Here is a 13,322-nt window from a genome sequence, read left to right on the forward strand (position 1 = left end):
GCTCGTAAACGGCGAAAGAGGTTTCAGATACGAAATCGTCCCGGTGAAACCGGCGCGGCGCGCCGGCTCGAAGCCGCAAGAAACGAGACGCGGAGTATATACCGGCGTCGAACCGATACTCGAAAATGCTTATTCACCGGCACGGAATGAATAATGCGCTGCTAGCGAAATACGTCGGGGCATAAATATTGTATCTGGAACGCTATATATTACCTGTACCGAATACGTTATCTATCTCGTTCTCTGTCCACCGATTTCTGTTCTTCGTCCCGCCGCCTCTCGTATCTGATCGAGATGGTTGCCATGGGAATGCGCGTACGCCGCGCGATGCGTTACGATCCCGTTCGATCCGATCCGATGACGACCCGCGTTCGATTATCGGTACTCTTTAACCCTTTGCACTCGAGAGGTGAGTCTCAGTCACCGTTTGATTTAGTCAAACTATAGAATGTGATGTTTAATGGTAAACTTTGTATAATGCCTCGATACGTGAAAATTAGTCACAAAGAACATCGTCTTCGTCTCGTAGAAATGGTAAATATTTCTAGTAACATCCGAGTGCAAAGGGTCAACCCTTTCGCGTCCTCATATAAGGACCAACCTAAATTCGGTGAACTGTATTATTTGTAAACATCCTTGTATTGTAACCATAGATTGTTACAATCCATAGTATAAACCATACTAATAATATAAGGTCATACTAAACCGCTCGGTATCTCTAAATTAGGTAAATTTGCTTGTAAACGCCCTCATATTGCAACCATAGATTGGTGCAACCATACTAATAATATGACATCCTAAACAAACGCTCGTAAACTTAAATTATATCGTAAACGTCCCGTATTATCGCAACAGATTCTATTCGACAACGGTGACCTTATCAAACGTTATCGCGAAACAAAGCTAAAACACTCAAGCGGACTCGCGAATGATTCGCGAGCGAAAGGGTTCCCAAGCTGAATCTCCATCGAGCAACACCGTCCCATCGCATCGACGTCGCGATCGGCCACGATCCCCGAGCCTGCTCGTCACCGGCGAACGCCGAAGGGCGTCCGCGTCGGCTCCTTATTTTTCGATCGATCTCCCGAATACAAAGTACCCGCGAGTCGGCCCGGGTGGGGCGCAAGGAAACGTAATCATTTGCAATCCCGCGTAGAACCGCTTTGAAACTCCGCGAAGGAATTTATTAAAGTTTGACTAAGTCGCTTTACAAAGTTTCGCCGGTGCAGCGAGGCATCGTGGCGTCGCGGCGCGGCGCGGGCGGAGAGGAGAGGAGCGGAAGGTTCGGGTTCGGGTTCGGAACGGCGCGCGAGCTTGCTGTGCGAAGCTTGCGACGGTAGGAGGGGGCGGCGGCGGCGGCGGCGGCTCGGAACGAGGAAGTGGAGGGGAATCCTCTCGAAGAAGCGGGACGAGCCGTTGAAGGTGGCGAAGGTGGAAGTTCGAGAGGCGGGGGAACCGAACGAGATGGAAGGAGGAACGGCGTAGGGCCGGCGCGGAGGGCGGAGGGGGCAGGCCGAGGGGCGGTGGAGGGCGGCGGAGGCATTGGCGTACGCGAAACGACGAAACGGTGAAGGGAGGTGAACGAGTTGCAGCGGCCAGAGGAGTCGGAGGGCCGAGAGGCGGTAGGACACAGGGACGCAGCGACGCAGGGGCGATGGGGTGTAGGAGCGCGGCGGCGGGGGACGGCACGACGGAAGGACGGAGGATAGACGGGACGTTGTGTGTAGCGGGTATTGTGGGTGGCGGCGGGCGGCGGGCGAGTGCTTCTCCTCCCGGTTGGAAGGGGACGCGAGCAGGCCGGAGGGGAAGGGGGAAGGGGCAAAGTTACTTTCCCAGAGAAATAAAAGTTAATGGAGTTCCCTGCCTCCTCGCCTCTCATACTTCCATCGTCTTTTTCTTCTCTCCATCTCTTCGGCGTCGCGCAACTTTCACGAAAGTTATTATATCTTAATTTACTATTGAGCATTATCTGAAATTTCTCCTACGTTTCCGTTTCGACGCGGCATTATACGTTGCCGGGCGACGACGATGATGGTGCTCGTTGTGTTCGGGACGTATCGCGTTTACGTTTTCTCGAATTATAACTGTGAAGCTGGATCATGGAAATTTTGGGTTCCGTTGGTCGCGCCGATGGGAACGCAGGTAAAAGACCTTGCGCAACGGATCAACCTTGTCTAACGCTGGGAACGCGTAGCCTCGATATCTCGCGCACGCGGTAGAAACGATAAGACCTACTTTACTCGGTTATATACTTTTAGCCTCGTCTCTTCGCGTTGCACGTACGCGCCTGTTTTCGTGTGGATACGCAACCGTGGGACACGTACACGTAGACGGATCGCTGTCTACTCTGTTCCAACTCTGTTCCACTCTGTTCTACTCTGGTTTACTCTGTTCCACCGTGTCCCTATCTGTCGTGTTCTTCACCCTTCCTCCACTCTACTCTCGTCTATCCGGTCCATTCCATTCCATTCTACTGCACTCCACTCGACTCGACGCCACTCTCCCTCATTTTCTTCGGCCGTTTCCCACCTCCTCTTTTTTTCATTCCCGTTCCCATTTCATATTCCCGCTTCCGTCCTCCTTCCCGAACCACCGTTCCGTCTCCCGAGTCGCCCCTTCCAGCGCTTTGATTTACAGCCATAAGTTGTAATATTTGCGCCACTATTGTATGGTAATACGCATAGCAAAAAATATGTTAATGGCCGCCATAAAGAAGATATACAACATACATATGTATTCTATTTCGCGGTATATACTTCGCGGAACATGGACGACCTGTACAAGACTCTGCCTTTCTCCTTCTTCATTTTCTTCTCGGCCAACTTTTTCATTCGTCGACTCTCTTCCTTCCCGTTCCCTCCTCCCTCCACATTCCTCCCCCCAACCGTCGTCCTCCCTATATTTCTCCTTCGTTCCTCGTCCTCTCGTTCCCCTTTCATTCTCGTTTCCCATTTCTCACCGTCCAATTTTTTTCTCGCAAAGGTATCCTCTCAAAATCAAGCGATACACGGTCGTCGTTATAATCGTTCGAGGACCATGAGAAAGACAATCTCCATCGGTAACCTTTCCTCGATCGCGAGGACGCTAGACGAACGGACAGTCCGGGAGACGTCGAGATCGACGCGGGAAAAACGGCGGTCAATCTCCTCGTAGATCAAATCCAATTTTCTCGGATATTGACTGCGCGTTATATCGCGGCCCCTTTCTTCCCTCCTCGCCGGCGCTGGTTCGCTATCGCGCCGCTGATAGCAATACCCAGCCATCGATGGAAATTCCGGTATTCGAACATCGCGACCGTATCGTTCGCAAAGGCATCGGAACCTCGTCTTCCCTTCTATATCATGCTTCCTCTCGGGCCGTTCTTCTATTCTCCCTTCCGTTCGCCCTCCCCACTCTCTCGCTCGACTCGTTCCTCGCGTGTGTCTCTCTCTTTCTTCTTCTTCTTCTTCTTCTTCGTTTCACGTAAGTCCAACGATTTCCGTAGCCCTTAACACTTAACACGTTGAATGCACGATTTTACGCAGCAACGTGCGCGAAGCAGGGAAACGTATAATGTACTTGATTGAATTGCATCATTGTTGCACGGTTGTTTTGCTGAACGTCCGCCTTGGGTTCCATTGTTTCTAATGTGGAACTGTTTTTAAACCTGTGCGGTCTAAAGTGCTGTTGGTTTCTTACTTTGAGGTTCACGTTATTTCATTCGATTACAGCTTAATATTACGCTCTATTTATTTATTCGAGAATATTTGGGAGTCATTGAAATATTACTTTTAACACTTTGCCACGTCATACGAATTCGGCTGACATATGTTACAGAAACGTAGACATTAATTTCTTATGACGCATCGAACGAACCGAATTTTGTTGGATATACGAGATATAAGATAGTGGAGCAGTTATTAAGAAGAACCTTGATTTCTTAGTTTCTGATTAATGAAGAAAACTGTTTCGAGTATATGGCAGTTTTGATGAATGTTTACGTGGCTGTCAAAGTGTTAAGTGGTACAATTGTGATACTACGAATAAATATAGAAAAATTGTTGAAACAGGTAGAGGTTGCAACAAAATAGAATGTCGAGTCTAAGGGTTAAATAATCGTCGTTTGACACTTCGACTGCCACGTCAGTAATAAGGTGACGCCATTTTTAACGTAATCTTGGAGATGAGTCTTTTTGGTGACGCATCGAAGGAAATAAGTTTTATTGGATACGAGATATGAGGAAGGTAGAGTGATCGTTACGAAGAATCTTGACTCTAATTTCTGGTTTATTAAGGAAACTGTTTCGATTGCAAGTTTTCATGTTCACTTGGCAGTCGAAGTGTTCATTCAGTGAATTATAGTAATTCGATTTGGTTGGGTCACCGGTGACCCCACGTCGTTCAACATGTTAATGGACGGGATACGTAGATTGACGTATTTTCATGGTAATTTAATGATTTCTAAAATACTGTACTAGTGACAGGTACTAGAAACGAAAACGAGTGATTTCTCAAATTGTATTAATAATGATACTGATTTAATAAATCAGCAATAAAGACACGATTTCAGGTTCATATCATTTCTTCAAGAATTCCTGGGACTAGAGGAAAGTAGACAAAAAAGCCTTAATGATTGCTTAAAGCAGTATATGTACCTTTGCAATAATTCTAGAGAAATAAATCAGAAATTGATAATTTTGACCCACCTGATAGTTCTAGTAAAAACATCTTACAGAAATTGGTGTGCCATGTATGGTACACGTGGCACTGAGTTAACGCTAGAACTACCATTTGATACGATTGATACGCAATCTCCATAAAGATTATAACAATAGATTACTTCCGGATTACTTCCGGAAATAAAATAGCTCTGTTACCTAATTTATGTAAGGTATTTCTTTATGTTAGTTGTAAAACATATCATTGATATTCCATCAGAGAATAATGAATATTTCTTGAGAAAAATATTCTCGAGTGCAAAGGGTTAACAGTATAAATGGTGTCATGGAGCTTACCGAGTGCAAAGGGTTAACACTAGGTTTACGGGCATTTATTGTCTTCATTCTATTATTCCTAAAAGAATTGATGCTCGTTTATTTAGATTGCGGAAACTGGAGATTCGATAGTAGATAAATGGAGTACACGTCAGTGTGATCGCATCAACGAAAATCGACGTGAACATTTACAAAATATTTCTAAAATCCAATAAGCGTCAAATTCACGCGTTCCGTAAATCTAGTGTTAAACATCGAATTCTACAGTTTCGCTGTACGAAATCGGTGAGCGAGAGCCATCCCTCTCGCAGAGGGTTAATTTATTTGCGAAATCCTTCGGAACACTCGAAGGTATCGATAACCGCGAAACAGGAGAACCGAGAACCGTTAGAACCGTTAACACATTGCGTACCGGTAACGAGAAATCTCGTTTTTATACAAAGACACTTAGCTATGCGACTTCGCTAATTACCACAGCATTGAAAAAAATATAAAATTTCATTCGAATCGATTATCTATTTAAAATATATTACACAACAATATGAAATCCGAGTTTTTCTATGTATAGCGATATAAGTTGACCTCAGTGAAAATTGCCATCACAATTCAGTTTTCTGGAAATTAGCCGGTACGCAATGTGTTAACGCTAGGTTCACGGAACGCGTCAATTTTGACGCACATTGAATTTCACAAACATTATTTAGTAAACTGTCGATTTTCATTGGCCTATGATTTCTTTCTCAACTCTGATCAATATGGCTACTTTGTGATTAATAATTTATTGGAAAAAGAGAAAAATTCTAAGCATACGTTACACCTATATATCCTTTTAAGCATAATAGTCGATTACAGAGGAATAATATTCACTTTGAATTCGAATGAACCGAGTAATATACATATTTGTTGAATCATGTTGAAAATCTTCACGAGTCTCACTCGTTGTAGGGCAGTTAAACGACCAACTTCCAAAATCTAAATGAACGACCATAGAATTCGTTAAGACAAACGGAATAAACTGAACAATAAACATCCGTAAACTTAGAGTTAATTCATCGACAACTGGCAGCGAACTCGTCTTCCTTGCAGATACGGACGGGGCGCAACTATGCGAATCGATTCAGCGGAAGAGTGACAACCGAACGAACGAACGAACGGGAACGAAGAAGAGAATAAACACGGCGTACGTGGCGTACAGGAAATATGAGTGGATAAACGGATGGATAGACGAGAGAAAAACCGAGGGGGTCGGCGCGGGAGGGGTCGATGGTGGGGATCGACGGGTAGGCCAAGAAGAAACGTAGTTGGTCGAAGGTGGAGATTGCTCGGAGGGAAGGAGTTTGGAGGGTAGATTCCACGCAGAGATGCGACTGGAGGAGAGCCGAGGGAGGATGCACGGAGAATACGGGAGAGAATACGGGGGGTAGGAGTCGGTGTGCCGAGGTAAGTTAAATAAACTTGTTTAGTTTCGCGGAAACTTCTGCCCGGCCATTGTATTCGACTGCCTCGCCGTAGAGTTCGCACCAAAACTTTCGAATACGAACGAACTCGGTTCTCCGTTACGCTTTATTCGCTTGTTTTGCCAAGTCGCTACCTACAGGTACCAACCCTCCTCTCTATCCACCATGTTCCTCGATTCTCTTCCCTCAACCGTCTCTTATCAATTCTCTTTTCCGTTTCTTTCCTCCGATCTTTACTTCCTCGACACCAAGGATAGATCCGATCGAAATCTGTTCAACGTTATCGCTGGCAGGGGTGAATTTCATTCAGAGCCCCGAATCGGGGTACAAATATAAATACAAATAGAAACTCGAATGGGAGCGCGATCGGCAAGAAAATCGAACAAAGTGCCTCCGCCGCTAGTGTGGCAGCAAACCGAATGGCTTATTGATTTAACGAGAGAGGGGGAAGGCAAGGGCGAGGGAGAAAGAGAGAAAAGGGGGTAAAGGGAGAGAAAGGAAGCAAGAGAGGAAGAGGCGGAAGAGAAACAGGAGGAAACCGAGTACGGGGAAAGCTCGGTGAGACTCGAGGTAGTTAGGAGGAGGTTGGGGGCGGCTGTGGGGGTCGCGGCCGGGAGATCGGGGGAGGCTCGGGGAGGTTAGAGCCAAGTCTGGGGGAGGGTACAGAGAGAGGAGATGAGTAACGCGGAATAGGCTAGGCGGGGAAGGGGGGAAGGGGAGGGCTCGCGGGTTCGCTGGCTCGCGAGGTCGGCAGCGATGGATGGAGTAGGGTAACGCGAGGTAAGGTAGGGTAAGATAGGGTCGGGGGCTGGAGAACAAGGGAAGCGGTTGCCAATGCCGGGCTGCGCCAGCGAACGGGACGGCCGAAATTACGGGACCGGCGAAAACAATGAGACCGATGGAAACGATGAAACCCGCTAAACACGTTTCCGAACGAACGGATCGGCCGATGAAGAACGAATCGAGTCGAATGTAACGTTACAGAGCTCGCGCCGCAGCAACCGTTCCGAACGGCGTTCCCGTGAAAGTCCGGCCGAGGATCGAAAGTCGCGCGAACGATTGGACGCTCGAGGAGCGAACGTATCCGAGAAAGGATTCCCCGAACGATTCGGTATTCTTCCGATGATTTCCGTGCAACCCCCGAAATTCGGCTCCGGAGGACACGCGGCGCGTGAACGCAGGATTTCCCGATTATTCGGCGCGGCGCCGGCACGCGCGCGAACCGCCGTGTTCGATCGGTCATTGGCCGATCAACAAGTGGCTCATGATTTTGTCAGTGGCTTTGCGACCGACTGGCCCGCTAGCCGACCCGTCGATCCGACGACCCACCGGCCAGCCGTGCGTCCACGCGTCCGACTGTCCGACTGTTCCGGTCACCCGCTGCGGTTTACCGCTGAAGCACCCGCACCGGTACTTTCCCCGCACCGCCGGACGTTCGTCGCGCGTCGTCCGTCGTGTCCGCGGATCACGGGAGACCCGGTCGCCTCCCGAATCTCGACCTGTAGGGTCGGTCGTCGCGGACTTGAGTGTTTCCGCCGGGAAAATCCAGTCGAACTTTTTTCTCGCGCGAGCAACGATCCTCTGCCTACGTCGATGCGCGGCACACTTTCTCCGAGGCGACTTATCCACGCGCGAAAGAGAAAGCAAGCGATTTTCTCCCTTCGATTTTGCCCGATCCTGTGCGCGGTTGTCTCGGGAATATACGAAGCGAGAGGAAAGGAAGGAATGAACGAGAGAAATGGGAGAGCTGGAATAGCTCTCGTTACGGAGAGAAGTAGGAATCTTATGGTTTCCGTTGGTTCGCGCGGCACGCGATACGGCTTCCGTTTCGCCTGGAGAAGCCGAGATAAGCTACGCGTACGAAACGGCGGTCGTTCGTCGTTCCGGTCGCTCGGTCGGCGATTTCGAGGGAGCGGGAGCGTCGGAGCAGATGGCACGAACGGGACAGGCGGCAGAAGCTCGCGGAATTCGCCGATCGTTCGCGCTCGGGAGAGCAAAGTATGCGCGGTGCTCGGCGACCGGCGATCCCCGACGGGACAGGACGCGGCACGAGCGAGTGAAAAGGGTTACGGTTGAGCCGCACCGACGCGAGGACCGTGAAAGCGTTGCCTCGACGGAGAACGGTGTTCCGTCCGATCGGGCGGCGAACGATTCGGCTGATTGGAAAGGTCGCCGAGCCGGTCGTCGCGCGCGGTGTCCGGTACGCTGGTCGGGGAACGAGCGTCGGTTGGAACACTAACCTTGTAAGAGAACTGGTCGAACATTCTGCAGACGTCGACGTCGTTACCAATGATCGCGTAACTGGAATCCATGCTGTCCCGGCGCTTCTTCTCGCTGCCTGGAACGAGGCTTCCGTGAATGAAAATCAATGAAAATCGGCGCGCGTGGCCGCGTGGTCGGCGGGTCTGCGGGCGAGCCAGTACCGAACAAACTAATCGCGATCGCACCGACGATCCCGTCGCTCATCTTCCCGCGGCTCCCAGCAACGGCCAGCTCACGGTACGCCGATTCCTCTTCTCGCTAGCTTCGCCGGCGACTCTCCTCAGTCTACGGGAGACACCGCCATTCGCGAGTCGCGACACGAGTCCGCTGGAAAGCGCCCGGTTTCTCGTCGGTCGGAACGTTCGATCGGAGGCGAATCGATCTCGTCATCGGACCATCGCGGATCGAGGATCGCGCACACGCGGTTCGCCGCGATCGATCCACCCGATCGATCGACGGGTCGACGGAGAGATCGCACTCGGTTCGATCGATTCCGCTCTGTACTTGGATCCGCAGCCGATCCCGAAGCCCGAGCGTACGCGGCTTAAGCGAGTCGCGAAGAGAATCGCACTGGCGCGGCGACCGGTCTTCCCGCGTCGGATATCCCCTCGATTATACCGTGAAAATGGTCGATCGGTCGGATACGTTGCGAGCCCATTGCCGCTTCCTCCGCGGCAGCGTAACACGCCGGGAAAGATCTAACCGGATCATCGTGTCTCTCGGGTTTCTTACGGTTTCCCTCGTTTAACACGCCACGAATACCGATCCCCCGGGGTTCGCTTCCGTTGCGCGCCGATCGCGTTCACCTATTCCTTCACAGAGAGAGAAAGAGAGAGACAGAGAGAGAGAGAGAGAGACAGAGAGAGAGAGATAGTCCTCGTCCGCGGTACACGGTAATACGTTCGTCACTGGAATCGACGTAATCGCGGCATCGGTTCGTTCTCTATTGCCAGCGGATCGGCGGTATCCAGGCCAACCGCGATCCAATCCCGACGCGAGATTCCCACTATCGTAACCGTTCGGAATACCGGTTTCTCGACGGAGCTCTCCCGGAGCGAAAGCACGTGTCCGACTCCGAAACGAAACGAAACGAAACGAAACGGAACGGAACGGAACGGAACGAAACGAAACGGAACGACTCGACTCGACTCCGAGAACCGACGGATAAAACTAACAGCGGTTAATCGCCGGACGGAATCGAGGCCGCGAACGTCGCTACACCACTGTCGATTCCATTTCCGTTCAACCAGCTAACACCGACTGCGATCACCGACTGCGATCACCGACTGCGCACCTGTACCGGTACCGGCAACGACAACGGCAACATCGACGCTGAGAGCGAAAGCAACCAAGTTGTCCGTGACGTCGGTGGTGGTGCCGCTACCACCGCCACCACCGCCGCCGCTGCAGCTGCCGCCGCCGTCGCCGCCGCCGCCGCCGCCGCCATCGTTTCCACCTCCATCTCTTCCTTCGTTGTTGCTGCCGCCATCGCCACCATCGTTGCTGCCACCGTCACAGCCACAGCCACAGCCACAGATACAGGCCACAGCCACCGCACCGTACAGTTACGCGATTATACGGTTATACGGTTAGCCAGTTAGACGATTAGACGGACGATTACACGATTACACGGTGACAGCCGCGTAATCGGCTATATAATACCTGCGGTACCGAGCGCGATCACGCCGGCCGAAGAAAAAATTCAGACGCTCCCGATTTTCCCGCTTTCTTCCTCTTCTCCCTTACACCCGCGAGCGACTCGTCGAATTACACGCGGACAAAGAGAGTCTGAATCAACGAAGGGAAGCAGGGGAACGTTCGAAGGGGTCCGATCAATGTTGCGCAATCGTATCGCTGTTGCGAACATTCTAATCGCGGTACGTTTAGAGACATCGTGCCGATCTCGATCGCTCGGTCTCCTGCGCGGAATGTATCCGCCAGGGCGCGAATCCGGGGAGGCTGGGGAAGGAAAGGGAACTCGGGTCGCGAGGCGAGCGACAGACATCCTGTTTTTCCCCGAGCGGATTAGCTCGGAAAGCCCGGAGAGATCGGCCCGGATCGACACCCAGGAGCTCGCGGAATCAACGGAAACGGTCACGTGGATCGCACGTGGGTTTCATTCATGAAAGTCGCCCGTAGGTCTCGGAGGTGTCGTCAGCTGTGTGTTAGCGGTCGGTGTCCGTCGGTGTCCGTCGGTGTCGGCTGCGGTGGATAGTGGTAGGTTATGGCGAGCGACGGCTGCCGATAGCCCGTCGTTTCGACACGGGCGAGTTTGCTCGGCTGGCTCGCAGGAACGCGCGGACGCGCGGTTCTCCTCGACTTTTACGTAACACGTAATCGGTAAATCATCGAAACGGTGAACATTCAAAGACGATAGGATTTCGGTCGAATCTGTAGGTAGTTGTTTCTAGTACTACGCTTCCGCTCCCATCGTCGCAGTACCATACAATAAATCGGTAAATCATCGTAATGGTAAACATCGCGAATGACGAAAGGATTCGAATACGAGTTACCGAGCTCCTGTCGCGTTCTCCTCTTCTCGACGAACCTGTACCCTCATGATTGTCCAACGGTATTATACAACGCGTAATCGGTAATCGTAATGGTAAACATTCCAAGCGAACGACGCGAGGATCCTCGAATCGCGTAGGTGCCAGTCACCGGAGCCCCTTCGCCGTTCTGCATCCCTCGGCTTCCCGATCTCCGAAAATGATTGTTAATCATCGAGAACTCATACCTCGGGCCATTCGTGAACGCGAATGGGCCCGATCAATCGTCGAACCCGACAAGGTCTGCCCTCGGTGCCGCTGTTTCTCCGAACGAATCGAGCGAGCGGTAGCTGCGAGTTATATGTCTCGTGACGCGTATATCTCTCCGCATGTCTGCCAAAGCATCGTACATACGTTTAGATTTCCGAGTCTCGTCGAGCGCGCGCATATCCCACGGGAATCAATATCCGCGTGTACCTCTCTGCCTTCCTCTCCCTTCTTTCCCTTCTTCACCGATCTCATACTCGGCCTCGTGCCTCTTGCCTCTTGCCTCGCGCATCGCACCTCGCGCCTCCTCGCTCCGCTACTCGACAACTTATCAACCGTCCGCGTTCGCGATCGCTACTCTCCCTTTCTCTTTCTGCGTCTCCGTCCTCATCTTCCACCCACCCCCTCGTCCCCCGCCCCCTCCGGCCCCTCCGGCCCCCGCGGAATCGGCCTCCTTCCCTGGATGGCCGCACCTCCTTCGCTCCGATACTGCATCGCGCCGCTCGCCATCCGTCTCTGATAAACGTGATTTAGAGGAGGGGGCGGTCGGGCACGACCGCCCAACTCCCCCGTAGATCAGTCTTCGTATTCCTTACGTAGCCCTGTCTCTTTAACCCTGGACAACTAAACATTCGTCCGAATAGCCACTTTCGCGAGGACGAACGGAGCGACGGATTTTTCACCCTTCGCGCCCGGAAGTTTCTCCCTGGGAGCGTTCGGTGTTCTACGACGAGACGGATGACATTGTTTGAAAATGATTTCATGAGAATTTATAGATGAATTGAGTAACGGAGTTGTCTTGTTTAGCACTAGGTTTATAAAATTGAATTTTATAAACATTATTTGGTGAATGTTTCAATCGGTTTTCGTTGATCCGATTACACGAATATGAGTCCTGATTGTCTATTTCTACGTCTATAATTTCCAGAATCTAAGTGAACGAATATCAACTTCCCCGGGAACAATAGAATAAACTGCAATAAATGCCCGTAAACCTAGTGTTAACCCTTAGCACTCCAGATGGTTTTGTAATCTAGCAACTGCTAATTTTTATAGCACTAGCGATTATGAGAAATGCTTCTACAAAATTTGGATGTGTGGAGAATCGAATAGTTTTAGGGTAGTTTCTTTGAGATTCATTGGAATATTTGATAGTATAACTGGTGTAGTATTGGAGCCTACAGAGTTCGAAGGGTTAAATATTGCACGTGGCAATACAAAGTTTCATTTAGAATACTTAATATTCGAGTCCATAGTTTCGCTGTGTCAAATCAAGTGAGTCAATGGAGTGTAAAGGGTCAGATATGTATAACACGAGTCCAAAGTAAAATTAGAATATCGAATTTCTTATTCTTCGTAAGTTAATTTCACTTTGACTGGTGTTTAACCCTTTGCACTCGGAAGTGAGTTACTGGAAATATTTGAAACTAATTCGAAGGGAAATCAGGGCATCATGTTAAATTCAGCATTAAATATCAGATTTTATAGTTTCACTGAGTCGAGTCAAATGGTGACAGAGTCACCTCTCGAGGGCAAAGGGTTAAGAGTGTAGTAATTTGGTTGGGGTCACCAGTGACCTGTCAATCGACGTATTAAAATCTAGTAACATATCTCTTAACACAAACTACGATTAGAATGATTTAGTGATTTTAGTATTCCTCGAGATTTGAAGCGTCTGGTACCGACGCATCCATACAAACACATAGATCTGCTTAATAACATATACATAAATTTCACAGAAACATCTTCACAGCTTTGATAACTATGAAACAGGAATTTCATGGATCATTTTGACCGTCTCGCAGTGCTAGTCTCAACCCTTAAAATGCTGAGTGGAGTCCTATGGGAGCCCAGAAAGTATTTTTAATAATTTT

General features: G+C 50.1%; 2 protein-coding genes across 16 annotated transcripts in view; one reads left to right on the forward strand and one right to left on the reverse strand.

Moving 5' to 3' along the window:
• LOC116428317 (uncharacterized) overlaps positions 1 to 11,807 on the reverse strand; it is a 29,302-nt gene extending 17,495 nt beyond the window's left edge. The window contains exons 1-2 of one of the 6 annotated variants that reach the window (XM_076367083.1): positions 11,659 to 11,807; positions 8,671 to 8,768 (exon numbers count right to left, since the gene is read on the reverse strand). In XM_076367083.1, the coding sequence (XP_076223198.1) occupies positions 8,671 to 8,768; positions 11,659 to 11,740 (180 nt within the window). In that variant the 5' untranslated portion in view covers positions 11,741 to 11,807. Of the gene's footprint in view, positions 1 to 8,670; positions 8,769 to 8,853; positions 10,257 to 11,658 lie in introns of those variants that run through there. The other 5 variants (XM_076367087.1, XM_076367094.1, XM_076367086.1 and 2 more) reach the window with 5 other exon arrangements.
• LOC116428335 (putative tRNA (uracil-O(2)-)-methyltransferase) overlaps positions 1 to 13,322 on the forward strand; it is a 34,434-nt gene that overhangs the window by 4,322 nt on the left and 16,790 nt on the right. For 4 of the 10 annotated variants that reach the window (XR_012998437.1, XM_076367104.1, XM_031979850.2 and 1 more), the window contains exons 1-2: positions 3,292 to 3,462; positions 6,060 to 6,413. The exons of 1 other annotated variant lie outside the window; for it this stretch is intronic. The gene's annotated coding sequence lies outside the window, so the exon portion shown is untranslated. Of the gene's footprint in view, positions 1 to 3,291; positions 3,463 to 3,501; positions 3,691 to 6,059; positions 6,414 to 9,942; positions 9,962 to 13,187 lie in introns of those variants that run through there. 5 more of the 10 variants (XR_012998438.1, XR_012998439.1, XM_031979852.2 and 2 more) reach the window with 5 other exon arrangements.

This window comes from Nomia melanderi, chromosome 4, assembly GCF_051020985.1.
Source record: "Nomia melanderi isolate GNS246 chromosome 4, iyNomMela1, whole genome shotgun sequence".
Lineage (NCBI taxonomy): Eukaryota > Metazoa > Arthropoda > Insecta > Hymenoptera > Halictidae > Nomia > Nomia melanderi.